General features: G+C 44.7%; 1 protein-coding gene across 2 annotated transcripts in view; it reads right to left on the minus strand.

Annotated features, from left to right (window-relative positions):
* Positions 1-797: 797 nt before the first annotated feature.
* NRPC2 (nuclear RNA polymerase C2) overlaps positions 798-14994 on the minus strand; it is a 259266-nt gene continuing 245069 nt past the window's right edge. For both annotated transcript variants that reach the window (XM_086509417.1, XM_086509418.1), the window contains 11 exons: positions 10440-10548; positions 10239-10363; positions 10024-10159; positions 8794-8924; positions 2082-2207; positions 1945-2000; positions 1793-1863; positions 1632-1716; positions 1458-1561; positions 1181-1309; positions 798-987 (listed from right to left, as the gene is read on the minus strand). In XM_086509417.1, coding sequence (XP_086365543.1) covers positions 937-987; positions 1181-1309; positions 1458-1561; positions 1632-1716; positions 1793-1863; positions 1945-2000; positions 2082-2207; positions 8794-8924; positions 10024-10159; positions 10239-10363; positions 10440-10548 — 1123 coding nt within the window. In that variant the 3' untranslated portion in view covers positions 798-936. The remainder of the gene's footprint in view (positions 988-1180; positions 1310-1457; positions 1562-1631; positions 1717-1792; positions 1864-1944; positions 2001-2081; positions 2208-8793; positions 8925-10023; positions 10160-10238; positions 10364-10439; positions 10549-14994) is intronic.

Genomic DNA, 14994 nt, shown 5'->3' on the forward strand with positions numbered 1-14994 from the left:
TGTGCGGTCTTGTGTACCAAAAAGTAGGGCCAATGGCGAAATATTGCCATTGCGAATTGAACATGCCTCTACTAACAATCAATACTCAACTTTAGTTGCACTGTGTGAGGAAACGCTATATTTGTTGTTCGTAAGTTGGTCCCCCTTATACTTTTGGGGGGTGGGTTGTCCACACATTGGACCCCATCCTTACAATGAAGTTAATTATTACACGAGATATGTTACAATATTGGTCTTCATGAACACAAGCTCTAGTGGTATGTTAATCAAGCTGTGAGCTCTTCCTATCTACCTGACATGCATACTCGTAGGATTGGCCAATGCCAAAAAAAAGTCCAGACTGCCAAAGCGAGAAGTACACATATGCAGGCACGCTCCACACCCTCCCATTCAACACTCATAATGGACAAGCTGAAAGAGTCTCCCTAACCCTAATAGCGGAGAGCTTGCAGTAAGATTAATCATTTGCCATCTTGAGTGGGTGCCACAGAGAAAGGCGGAAGCCTTCGTTTCCCAAGTGGAAGTGCTGCCCGATAGCTTCGTGGCTCCGGAAATGAAAGGCTGCTTCTTGAAACGAAAGCGCACCCCTGCACACGCTCTTTGTTATCGCAGTCTGAACCGTGCCTAAAGTTTTCTGCCCCGACAGGAGGAATTGCACATGCAGCCTTGCCCAATCAGGCAAACTTGCACTCATTATACATGAAGCCCAACCATAATGTTCATTCCTTGCCTGCTCAAGCTTTGACACAATCATGTATTGGAGCTTGTAGCGACCAGCTTGAAGACTGGAATGCCAAGGAACTCTTACTTTATGCCAAGGAGCTCCAGAGAGTAAGATTTCTTCCCCTGACAGGACGTATCGTACAAGCAGCCTTACAGGATTCGGATTAAGAGCACCCATCTTACATAAACTCCGCCATTACACTGTTTCCTTGCTCATGCTTCTGCCAGCTCAAGCTTTGGCACAATATTCATGGATTGGAGCTCCTGATAGAAATGACATTCACGATTTAAACGAAAACCCCATGAAAGTTTTAGCTCAAAATTGACATTTTTATCTGATGCCATATCTACTCAACAAGCTGAAAATTCATGAGACTGATGTAACGTCTTCCAACCCATTGCCAGTCCATGCACAAAACTTGAGTCTGGAAGTGCTGAAAGAATAGACGAAATTTACCTGGAACAAAAGCTTACAGGCATATGGTAGCTTCATAGTGGCAATGCCTTCTCCATTTTTGCACATTGTACAAAAACCCATTTTCAATTTATGATTGTAGTGTCCAAGCAAACCACATTTAGTACAAACCTGCACCATTAGAGTCAAGGCTATTAACATGAATAACCAACAAAGAAGCATTCCTAGATCACCTAAATATTTCTGAAAGGCTCACTTCTAACATATGCTTTCTTCATAGGAGCAGTATAAAACAAAAATAAACGCTTTGTATACATACCTGAACCACAAATTGATCACTTGAAATCATCAATCTTTCCAGCAGTAGCATACTGGAACCATAAGCAATAAGGCAATCACGCTCCATCTCCCCTAGCCGCAATCCTAAGCATCACACAAAGTTTAGATAACCCTTCGAAGTCTGGATCGGATCCAACCAGGTTTACAAACAAACCTCCTTCTCTGCTTCTTCCTTCAGTAGGCTGTCTTGTTAAAACCATTCGAGGACCTGAAGCACGAGCATGCATTTTGTCTAACACCTGACATAGAAAAGGATCACAATCAAACCCAATAACTGTACTAAGAGCAATTGAGGTCAAAATGCTACTTTTGTACCATGTGCTTGAGCTTTTGGTAGTATATGGGGCCCATGAAAATGTAGGACTGTAATGGGTTACCAGTTATTCCTGCCAGTTAAAATTGACCAGGTTGTCAGTCACCATCTTGTAAAGCAGTCAATAAATTAACACCTTTCACCTAAAAGCAACCTGAATAGATGAAGTCCTTTCCACAGTAGCTGAATCCATGCTTCACAAGAGTTGCACTGTACAATAAATTAACTTCAGCTGTTTTTACTCTTGCAAATAGCAGCAATATTGATGCAAATTTAAGCTGAAAAAATCACCTGATTGACTCCACAGTGTCGGCATGACCACTGGGTTCACCAAATGCACTCCCGTAGTGAAACTTGCCACTGAGAACTCCAGCTTTTCCCCCAAGCAGCTCTATCATCTTTCCAATGGTCATACGACTGAATCCATCAAGAAAAACAGAAAAGCGATAAAAAGCATGCCAATGGGAAACAGCTTCTGAGGAGGCTAACGAACTGACCAGAGCCAATCAAATCAATGAGTATGAACCTAGGTAAGTGGAGCACATGACAATGTTAAATAGACTTTATCACTTAAACAGAAGCCAAACTGAAAGAGAGATATGATATGATATGATATATTAACGTCTACAAAAGGCCAAAATGACCTATGAGACCAACAAGTTACAAATTGGTGAATCTAATACAAAGTATGTGTGCTTAGAGAGAGAGAGAGAGAGAAAGAGAGAGAGAGAGAGATGAAATGAATGAAATGAATGAAATGATATATTAACGTCTACAAAAGGCCAAAATGACCTATGAGACCAAACTAATTACAATGGTGAGTCTAGTACCAAGTCTGGGTACAAACAAAGAAAACTACAAACTAAAAACTGAGATAGGAGTGCTACCGACTCCTATGGGTGGCTGGTAAGCTGAGCAATGGTATAATGCCACAAAAGGTACAAAGTGGGGATAAGTGTCACCATGATACAGTATAGCAGTAGCATGAAGCCTATCCTGATCGACACTCTGGGTGTCGTGCTAGAATCCTGTGGATCCTCTGCTGCAATCTCTGTCGGTGCTGCGTGGCTCCCCTCCTCATTCGTGGTCGCCTCGATCTCCCCAACTCTATAGCTCGATCAATGAGAGTACCACTGGTGTGTGTATGGGTGGAAACCGAGCTCTGTGGTGGTGGTGGCCTCTCTGCCTCTGTGGTACTCGGATTGAAGAAATCTAAGATGCGTCTCTGGGACTGTCTCTATCTATGCCCTCTCAGTAGAGAGTCTCTATGTCTCTGTATCTCAAGTAGAAATAATCTGAGACATCTCTGATCCTGATATCTCATGACTCTATCTAACGAGTCAAAACCATCTCTGAATAAACAGTGAAAGCGTCCCCGAATCTCATAGTAGACTGTGCAGTGACATATGAAGTGAAACTCTGTCTTTGGCTCTGCATGGCATAACTGGCATATCCTCTTGTCTCCTGGTATGCCTCTGAATCTACCTGTCTCAATCCCAAGCTGGTGTAAAGATGTGCGTATCTGGCCTATGGCACATCGTAACCCATGAGATAGATGTGTGTCCATGTAGCTGGGCCGTGTGACAAATCCATATGTTGTGAGTTGGAGAAGATGCTCTTTATAGAAAGCCCTCTTCATACCCAACTCCCATGATGGCTCTATCCATGTCCTCCTGGTATCAAGCTAGATAAGATCCTGTTGAATGAGTCTAGTAATCTCCATCCGTGTAAGAGCCAAAGATGGTGCATCAAGAGAATACTGGAAAGGGGGCAGCCTGTCCATGCTGAAACCATGCCTTTGAAACCATGAGCTCATCTATGCATACCAACATGATGTATCACCATGAAATGCCAGTTGTTTGGATGACTCAAGAGCAAGCCTAGCATATCTGTCCCTGATGGTGTCCCATAAGCTGTGTACAAATAATACTGATCTGGTAAGTGCCTCAATCTCCATAGGTGGGGCAACCAGATCTGCTCGTATGATGTCATGTGGAACTGAGGTCTTGGCTCTAATCAGCCTGAAATTATAGATACCAAGGGCCTCTCCATATTACTCCATCCAGCACTGTCAACAGATGGTCCCCAAACCTGAATCCCGTAGTGCATAATTGAAGCGACCAAAGTGTCGAAGAGCCAGATCTGGACCAAGAAAGCTCGCTTCTTCCGTCGTACTAGTCGTTGGTGTAGCAATACGAGACTGTCTATAGGTGATCACTCCCAATGCAAGCTCCCGCCGGATCCGAGCTCTCCTCTGTCGAGACTCCTCATCATACCAGTTGTTCTGAGGCATGTGCCCGGAACGACGTCTCTGACCAGGCTGAGTATGTGGATATGCCTCTGTCGTTGCCCCATGTAATGTCACTGTCAGCATAGACGTGATCTCCTCCACTGTGTATACTGGCTATGATGTGCATAAAAGTCTACGTATCTCCTCTGAGTCAGTCTCTGGTGTAAAAGTATAGCATGGATGTCTGTCTACCACCCCGTGAGGCTTGAGATGTATTGTACTCAAAGGAGACTGATAATGCAAAAGTGCATGATCTACTGCAATCCCAACAGGCTTGGGCTCCACTGTAAAATCCTGAATGTGAGAGATAAAGCTCCGATTTGTCACAACATAGTCTATAGTACTAGCCCTATGTCTGTGTGGAAAACAAGTAAAACCTATAGATGATGGGAATGTGTCACAAAGTGATGACGTGTCTGCCCGAGAGCATGCGGGAAACCCTAGCCCTGACTGCTGTTGAAAACCCTAGTTTTGCAAACCCTAACCCTAAAACTTGCAAACCCTAAAATCTGCCAAAAATCCTAACCCTAACCCTAAAACCTGTCCTAAACCCTAACCTAACCCTAGGCAGCAGGAAATGATTCCGGATAAAGTGCTGCTGATGACGTGGCAGGATTTCCGGATTTTGTGGTGCTGGAAACGACAACTTTTGCTTTATGCTGGCGACCAAATTTTGAGCTTGTGAGAGAGAGAATTGATTGCTTTTATTTTACAAAACTCAAGAGAGAGTTTGTGTGAGATAGAGAGAGACCACTTTGCTTTTGGATTGGAAGCTTTTGGGCATCCCTTGTAACTTTAAATTAGCGGTTTGGGCTCAGTCTGTAGAGCATCTGGACGCAAAGTCTGAGAGTGAAACCCTAACCGCTCTGTTGTACTTTGATCATTGATTAATACATAAAGAAATACCGAAAGGGGCGCCTGTCACAAAGTGATGGCGTGGCTACCGATAGCAGAAACCCTAATTTCTGCAAAAACCCTAATTTCTGAAAACCCTAACCCTAATTTCTGGCTGAAACCCTAAAAATGGCGGCTGAAAATGCCACGTGGCCAGCGTACGGATTTCCGGGAAACGTGGAGCTGAAAAAAGAAGCCTTTCTAGCGACGCAATTTGGAGGCTTTTGGCTACGCAAGAGGAATTGGAGAGAGAGAGAGAGAGAGAGAGAGAGAGAGAGAGAGAGAGAGAGAGAGAGAGAGAGAGAGAATTTGCTTTATTTTTGCTCTCTTGAGAGAGAGAGAGAGAAATTGCTTTTGAACTGGAAGCTTTTGGGGCTCTGCTTTTGGGCATCCGTTGTAATCTTTAAGTAAACGGTTTAGGGCTCACTCTGTAGAGCATCTGGACGCAGAGTCTGAGAGTGAAACCCTAACCGCTCTTTGTACTTTGACATTGATTTAATACATAAACAAATACCGAAAGGGGCGCCAGTCTTTGGGGCCAATATCTCTAGGCAAGGAACTCCGTCGGGCCAGTGCAAATCTATTGAGAGAGAGAGAGAGAGAGAGAGAGAGAGAGAGAGAGAGAGAGAGAGAGAGAGAGAGAGATGAATGAAATGAAATGTTATATTAACGTCTTCAAAAGGCCAAAGTGACCTATGAGACAAGAAAGTTACAATGTGGTGGATCTCATACAAAGTCAGAGTCATAGTAACAAGATGACAACAATGACAAAAATGAAATGACAAATGTCACAATAAAATACTATGGAATCCTAAACTACTAGGTGTGAACATCAGCTAGTTGGGATGTCCTCATCACATAATACATCAGCTCAAAACATATGGGGAGGGGGTACAATCACATACCCACCTCCTCAACCCTCCAGTGTTAACAAGTAACACGTGTTTGATAAATTCACCGACGGAATTCCAGTCAGATTTTGAGCTTGCCTTGAAGAATACAGGGAAATTTTCGCAAATTCAAATATTGACTAACAAATGGGAGCACTTCAAGGCAAGTCGTGGTAGCCAACCCTCTCGTCCTTTTACTGCATTTACACTAGCTTTGCGACTTCCTTGGATTCTGTTCAAGTTTTGACCTTCTTCCGCTAGTTTCATTGTGCTCTCTAGTTTTAGTGCTCTCTCATCGGGACGGTGAGTGGTCTTGTGGGGGGCAACCTGTAGCAGGGCTACAATGTCACTCGCGCGGGACAGGCAGTTAGTTTCAATTGGTCCCAATTGGTTGAGAGTTCACACTAGACGGACTCTGGCTTGGGCAGTGACACGTGGCAAGTGTTATGGATGGTGGTCCAGTGGACACTGTGGCCAGATCACCACCACCTCAGTTTGGAAATAGGCTTCACTAGATTAGAATATCTGCTAGCCGTTGGTGGCTCTTTAGGAGATACATATGTGTGGTTGGTGCTAGTCGTATGACACACTATCACTATTATCATCATCTACTTTGTATGGTCATTCGTCTTGATGTCTAGCATCTTGAGTTCTGCACAGCACGTCTGCACCATTCTTGCACATTTGAGCCTCGACACCCCCATTGTACCCGTGAGTTCTAGGCTGGAGCTCAGTGTGCTCCCATGCCAATGTCTGTACTGGTTTCTTTGAGTTAGTCGAGTCCCATGCTGTTCAGGTTCTACTGTTGAGTTGTTGTGTTGTTTGCTCTGTTATTCATTGTCTTTTGTGTACTCATTCTGTTGGAGTGAGATTTCACGCACATTGCACTGAGGAGCATCCACTATAGAGAGCACGACATCATGGTTGTCTATTCTCCCTAGCTCCAATGCTCGGTCAATGAGAGTACCATAGGTGTGATTATGACCTGAGCTTTGCAATGGTGGCTGCTCCTCTATCTGTCCAGTGTCTGGTGTGAAGAAATCAATAATCTGTCTCTGGGATTGTCTCTCTCTAGATCTCCTCAATAAATTATCTCTGTGTTCGTGTAACTCAAGTAGATACACGCCAAGACATCTCTGGTCCTGATAGCTCATGACTCTGGAGAAGGGTCTGAAGCCTTCTCTGAATAGAGTGGTAAGCGACCTCGTTTCTCATAGTACACTGTGCATTGACACAAGTCTCCATCTCAAGCTGGTGTAAAGATGTCTGTATCTGACCAATGGCACATCGTAACCCATGAGCTACATGTGTATCCATATAGCTTGGTCGAATCACAAACCCATCCCCTATGAGTTGGAGAAGATGTGTCACAAAGTGATGACGTGGCATGACCAACTGGAAGAGAAATGGCCGAGTGGACAAGAGAAACTGAATCGACCAACTTGAAGAACTCATGAAGCACTTACCGAGTGGCCTAGCCCAAAAATAGCTAGAGATTGACCCCTGGGACTGTTTTCTGTAAAACGCACTGACATGTTGACGTGGCAGACTGTACGCATGCCCGAATTTGCGCTGCTATGCTCACATGGTAGGCTGTATGGATTTTCGTAAATTGCACTGACTGATTTTGGCAGTTTTATGTTGGGAGCTTTTGGGTGTTGACGCTTTTGGGCATCCTTGTAAGAATAAAAGAGCCCTTCAGCCTCACTCTGTAGAGCATCTGGACGCAAGAGGACCCGCGGGAGTTGTACTTTGCCCTAGCTGCTGCACATAGACGACTATAGATCTCCTTTGCATAAAGAGAGTTGACACGAAGCGGTGAAGTTCCACTTTTCGATGAACTAGCCCCAAGACTGGCGCCCCTTACGGTATTTCTTTCTTGATTGATGATCAAAAAAGTACAAAGGCCGGGGGTGCTCCTCTTTGTAGAGTTGCAACACCTGATTTTCCAGAGAGAGTCCCAAAGGCTCACTTACACAGAGTACAAGGGCCCCCTAAACTGGGCGCCCCAGATGCTTTTCCAACTACCCAAAAGCTGAGCCCCAACGTCTCATGCAAAAAGCTGCCCAAAATTTGGCTGTACGGACTGCCATGTCACCAACAGGATCTTGCGGTGCAAATTGTGGATCAATCCACTAGCTCCAGCTTACGCAAAATTTAAGCTTTGCTTTATTTTGTGTCTGGCCAAACTTTAAGTGGCCCCTTTAGTGTCCACTAAGTAATGCCACATCATCAAATTGTCCACTAAGTACTAGAACTGAACAAACTGACCTCAACAAGAGAGAGTGAAGATGGTGGAGCAGGATGCTCCTACACCGCCAGTAGGGTATTCTTTATTGATGCACAAACTGTTACAAGTCTGCAAGTTATGCCCTTCGAACATTCCACTGATGCTCTTCAAGTATAGGCCTTCCAAATAGTCAATAATAGGAGCCCCCAGAAAGAGAGCACACATGCCACACACACTTGGTGTTTTTGTATACTTTTCACTCCTGACCCTTGTAATACCAATCGAATAGTTTTTAACTTGTTGCTCTCACAGGTAGTAATTTGACCTTTTGAAGACATTAAGTCCGCCGCTGTCCACCCAGAGTGTATTAGCTTTAGGATGTATCATGGATTTCACCACACTCTTTCAGTGTAATAAGGCCTGCAGTCCTTAAAAACCTGAGTGCATAAGCTTGACAAAGGAACCATGCAAACGCAGGGCACATGATGGTATCACTATGTAGTAATTATTCTTGAGTTTTGAATCTTCACTCCCATCCCCCCCTTTTACAGAAGGAAAAATACCTTCCCGCACTATATTCTATTAGCTCCACAGAACTACTTTCCTGATACAAGGAAAAGATGGAAGGGCATCTGTACCGAGTTACACTAGCAACACACATCATGAAAGTCTGCAAAGATTAAGTACATTCTACAGCACCTTGGAAATCCATGTGGATTCATGATCAAATCTGGGCAGATCCCACGCTCAGAGAAAGGAAAATCTTCTTGTTGAACAATAGTACCACAAACACCCTTTTGCCCATGCCTGCTGCTAAACTTATCACCAATCTGAAACAAGCAAAGAGGTTTACAATTAATCTGATTGAAAGTCCAGCGAAAAGACTACTATTACTGTGCTCATACTATTTCAGTTACTCCTACTGAGCTTTGATTACCGTCAAAAAACTCCATCTAAAGCTAAGTTGACAATCACCTCACTTTACACAGGCACGATTGTAGAACTCACAGACTTGTCAATAACAAAGACTGAAATGATTTTAATCCTGGCTGGCTCCTGAGTGAGATATGGGAATAAGACATTTCTAAAGCAAATCAACAACATTGGCATTCAGACTCATAGTAGAACGGTACCGCACTTTACCGTTGAAAAATGTTTCGGCTACATTATACCTGCCAATTGGATGCTTTATGATTGGAAAGCACCAAAAAGGGCAGCCCTTGTATTGATTTGTTTGATTCAATCACAAGGAGAAGACCAACTTGAAGAATGTAAAAAATCACTTTGGCTTTCCCAAATGGCATACTGTTGAGATTTTGTTTTACCCACACTTGAATTATCTAACATTGTCATTCTTATGAAGAGGTGGGAGGCAATGGTGAAAACATCATCGACACGTGTTTTGATGGCTTTTTATGAGATCAGGTATCTTTTAATGTGGCGTATTAGACCTGCACTGTTCTCAAGATTTTCTCACCACAAATAATGGAGTATGCAATCGTATAATTGTGGCACAAATATTGTTATGAGATAAGAGGAAGGCGTATCCATTGAAGCTTATCAGAAGAGTCGAAAAGTCAAATTATGGAGCTTGGTGATGGTGGTGAGCCAACAGATGGGGGTACCAATTTGAAGTCCTTGTCTGCTAATAATTTCTCAACTTCAATCCCCCTATTTGATTCCTAGCAAACTGCTAAGTGTCCACCACTAAACCCTAAAAACTCTACCACTCTATCAGAATATGATGAACTTAAAGCTATGTCTCCCTTTGTGTCTCCTAAAATGTGGGCTTCGAATGCTAAGACCCTCAAAACTCTCAAACCACCACCCTCTACAAGAATAGCCTCCACACAGAAAAATAAAGAATTGCAGACTTGGTTTCTTAACATCAGCTGTACAATGGGATCACATTATTCGTCAAACACATACCTCAGGCCTCCTTGTATGCCTAAACAGGACTTTTATCACAAACTGCTGTTCATCATTTGATGTAAGTAGGACTTTATCCACAACTGCACACTCTCCAGGAGGACCCTTGTATGTCATGGGAGTCGGTTTATAAGCACTACAGATTGCAAACAAATCCAGGATCAGATCTGATCTGCAACCAAAAGACAATTTAGCAATAAAAATGAATATCAGACCTATCAGGTATCGCCATTGGATTAGGCAAATTATCCCTTGTATTTATCGGACTTTCTTTATTTATGTAGATATCACCAGGTCTAATAATTTCCCCAACTCCAGCTATACCATCAAAATCTTGAAGCTGTCCAATGTCAACATTAAACAACCTCCCATTGTCATACTGCAGTGAATCAAAAACCAGGTGCAAACAAAGATACCTGTGCCCTATCAGGAACACGTAGGCGGCCCTCCTTATCAGCAATAAGCTTTGGAGCAACGATCCTATCTGATGTCCGATTTGTATATTTTTTAATGAGGGCTGAAGACCTGAAAGAGTTTTCACCCATCAGCATCCTTCTGCTCACGGAGTAGCCCCGCTTAAGTCCTGCCATGAGAACTAGGACTATGCAAAAGGGTATCTATTTGGAAAAGAAGTAATTCCTTTGTGTGTTACGCACGAATACAAAGCTTGCAAATCCTGTCGACATAATGATGTTGTAGTTTCCTCCCTCTCTCAGTCCAGTTTTCTAATGCATAGTACAAAACTCTATCATCGTCGTTTTTCTGTGTAGTAAATCTCCAACACCATCTCTACAAACTGGAACCAATACCGTACAAGACAAGCCAGAAGTGGCAATGGAGTATGCCGAAGAAACTCTGAAACATTGCGATGCAGGTTGCACTGAGAAACCAAATCAGATCTCTAGAAATTGTGGCACGAGTGCAGAACGAAAAATTGGACAAACCCAACAAACTGCGAAAGGGAATAAAAGAGCCCACTGAGGAGGCTGACCGAGCTCAGGTCGCAGGTCACCGAGTACGTCATAAAGGAAACCTGCCTACAACCAAAATCGTAACCAAGGGTAGTTTATGCTATGAGAAAAGAGAGGTAAAATCAGAAGTGAAGAGATCTGAATTTTGAAAGGTGAACCCCCTAACGTTCCCCCACAACAACCGATACTGAACTGCTGAGGAAACTGTCACGCTCTGACACAGTTACAGGATAAGTAAAGGTCCACTGAGCATTCAAACTGTAAAACAACGATCTAACTTGATACCGATCTAACAATGACCGGAGTTTACCAAGAGGTCAATCTACAAGGTAAGCGAGAGGTGGCTATTGAACAGGACGTATCAAAGATGACGGGAAGGAGCAACACATCCAAATCAATAATCTATGTCACAAAAGGAGAAAGGGCTAGAAGAAATACCATCCTCCATTGAAAAAGGCAGCACATCCTTCAAAATATGCACCCAATTATGTGGAAGTCACACTTTTGCAACTACAATGAAATGATCACAGTTCCCTATGCAAAAATGAGTTGGGCATGAAGATGGCTTTCTACAGAGAGCATCTTCTCCAACTCACGGATGATGGATTTGTGACCAGACCTAGCTACATGGACACTCATTTATCTCCTGAGATATGATGTGCTATAGGTCTGATGCGCACATCTTCACTCTAGCTCGAGATTGAGACTGGTAGATTCAGATGTGTACCAACAAAGGTTAGGACAATGCACTTAGTCATATTAACTTTGAAGCCAGAGACAGAGCTGCATTATATATGTCTTTGTCAAGTGTACTACGAGATACGGAGCCGTTTTCACTTTTGGACCATTGTTGAGAGTTATGAGATACCAGGATCAAAGATGCCTTGGTTTGTATCTTTTAGAGCTAGGCAGACACACAGAGGACTTACTAAGGGGATCATTCGGGGAGAGACAGTCCCAGAGACGGATCATTTCCCTCTCTCTCTCTCTCTCTCTCTCTCTCTCTCTCTCTCTCTCTCATAGGTTTGCCCATGAAAGTGGTTTGTCTGTCAACCTTGGTAAAACCAAGGTTATGGTGTTTAATACCACCCCACAGTGGATCAGGAGGTCAGCACCTACATTCACATACGGCCAGGAGACTGGAGTACACAGATGCTTACACTTACCTTGGAGTGGTTTTTAGTAGACCTGCATTCTCACTTAGAAGAGCAGCAGAGACCAGACTGACTAGAGCCCACGCAGCATTGGGTAGATTAGAGAAGATGTGTTCGCAGGTTCAGTTTCAGAAGCCCCGGACGAAGCTCTGGCTCTTTGACACTTTGGTGGCTTCAGCATTGCTCTATGGAGCTGAGATATGGGGACCTTCATTGGATCACCACGGGAGGCCGGGGCGCACAGATGGATGGGGAACATTAACCTCTCGTCTCTATGATCTCGCGGCTCATTAGAGCCAAGGCATCAGCACCACGGGCCATTATCCGAGGAGAGCTAGCGGCCCCCCCACTAGTGGTGGAGGCGCTCACCAGATCAGTCTCCTTCATAAACCGCACATGGGAACTTCCTAGAGACAGATATGCTCGCATAGCACTTGAGTCCTCTCGACAGTTAGCCATGCAAGGAGATACAACATGCTGGTATGGGGAGATGGCATCATGGTTTCAGGCGCATGGGTTCAGCATAGACAGGCTGCTACCATTCCAGTACTCATTGGCTGCATCATCTCTCACTCTTACACAGTCAGAGATCACCAAGCTCATCCGCCAAGACCTGACCCAGCTAGACACCAGGAGGACATGGATACAACCAGCACAGGAATTGGGCACGAAGATGGCTTTCTACAGAGACCACCTTCTCCAGCTTACGGAGGATGGTTTTGTGACGAGACCTAGATACATGGACACCCACTTGTCCCATGGGATACAATGTGCTATTGGCCAGTTACGCACATCTTCTCACCAGCTGCGGATTGAGATTGGGAGATATAGCGCAGTACCAGTAGAGGCCAGGACATGCCCCTTGTGTGACATGGAGCCTGAGACAGAGCTGCATTATACATGCCACTGCCCCGTCTACTACGAGATACGAGGCCGCTTCCATTGCTTGTTTAGAGAGGGTTTTGGACCACTCTCAAGAGTCATGGGATACGAGGATCAAAGATGCCTGGGTCTGTTCTTGCTTGAGCTACGCAGACACAGAGATAGCCTGATGAGTGGTGAGGCTAGCCAATCTCAAAGACGGATCACAGACTTCTTCAGAGCAGACATGGGACAACTGCAAGAGCCACTCCCACAGCAGAGATCCCCCTCGTCTCACACCAGAGGCACACTGATCGACCGAGCGACTGAACTGGGGAAATCCAGGCGCCCACGACTGCGGAGGACCACACAACATCGACGGAGGCTACGTCAGAAGATTCGGAGCACTCTGGCCAGGCATGCACGACGCCCGGTCAGACTACTAACCATGGAGGAGATTGATGAGATCCGCCAACGACCGATGCTAGATCTCTCGTGATTCAGCTATCCCAGCAAGCCGCCCCTTTTTTGCTTAGTTCACATCGACCAGTCTAGGATCCCATAGTATAATCTTTGTTTTGTACTGTTGTTATTTTGTTACTCTGACTTCGTATCAGATCCACCACCTTGTAACTTTCTGGTCTCATAGGTCACTATGGCCTTTTGAAGACGTTAATATAGCATTTCATTTCATTTCATTTCTCTCTCTCTCTCTCTCTCTCTCTCTCTCTCTCTCTCGTATTAGATTCATTTCTCTCTCTCTCTCTCTCTCTCTCTCTCTCTCTCTCTCTCTCTCTCTCTCTCTCTCTCTCTCTCTCTCTCTCTCTCTCTCGCTCGTATTAGATTCACCACATCTAACCTTTTGGTCTAATAGGTCATTTTGGCCTTTTGAAGACGGTAATATTACATTTTATATTACATTTCTATCTCTCTCTCTCTCTCTCTCTCTCTCTCTCTCTCTCTCTCTCAATGACATCATGGTTTCAGGCGCATGGGTTCAACATAGACAGATTGCCCCCCTTCCAGTACTCACTGGATGCACCCTCTCTGACTCTTACACAGTCCGAGATCACCAGGCTCATTCGCCAGGACTTGACTCAGCTAGACACCAAGAGGACATGGATACAGCCAGAATAGGAGCTGGGCATGAAGATGGCTTTCTACAGAGAGCATCTCCTCTAGCTTACAGAGGATGGTTTTGTGACGAGGCCCAGATACATGGACACCCACTTGTCTCATGGGATACGATGTGCTATTGGCCAGATACGCACATCTTCACACCAGCTGCGGATCGAGACTGGGAGATACAGCGGAGTACCAGCAAAGGCCTGGACATGCCCCCTGTGTGACATCGAGCCTGAGACAGAGTTGCAGTACACATGCCACTGCCCCATCTACTACGAGATACGAGGCCGCTTCCATTGCTTGTTCAGAGAGGGCTTTGGACCATTCTCTAGAGTCATGTGGTACGAGGATCAGAGATGCCTGGGTTTGTTTTTGCTCGAGCTACGCAGACACAGAGAGAGCCTGATGAGAGGAGAGACTAGCCAGTCTCAAAGACAGATCACAGACTTCTTTAGAGCTGCCACTGGAGACCCGGAGGAGTTACTACCACAGCAGAGCTGGTCGACTTACACCAGAGGCACACTGATCGCCGAGTGACTGAGTAGGGGAGATCCAGACGCCCACGACTGCGGAGGACTACACAGCATCGACGGAGGCTGCATCAGAGGATTCGTATCACTTTGGCTCGACATGCGCGACGCCCGGTCAGACTACTAACCATGGAGGAGATTGATGAGATCTGCCAGCGACCGATGTTGGATCTCGTGTGATCTAGCTATCCCAGCTAGCTGTTTAGCTGCTTAGTTCACACCTAGTAGATTAGATTCCATAGTATTTTATTTTGTCATTCTGTCATCTTGTTACTCTTCTTACTCTGACTTTGTATCAGATCCACCATATTGTAACTTTCTGGTCTCATA

This window comes from Adiantum capillus-veneris, chromosome 3, assembly GCF_014529385.1.
Source record: "Adiantum capillus-veneris isolate H3 chromosome 3, ASM1452938v2, whole genome shotgun sequence".
Taxonomy (NCBI): Eukaryota; Viridiplantae; Streptophyta; class Polypodiopsida; order Polypodiales; family Pteridaceae; genus Adiantum; species Adiantum capillus-veneris.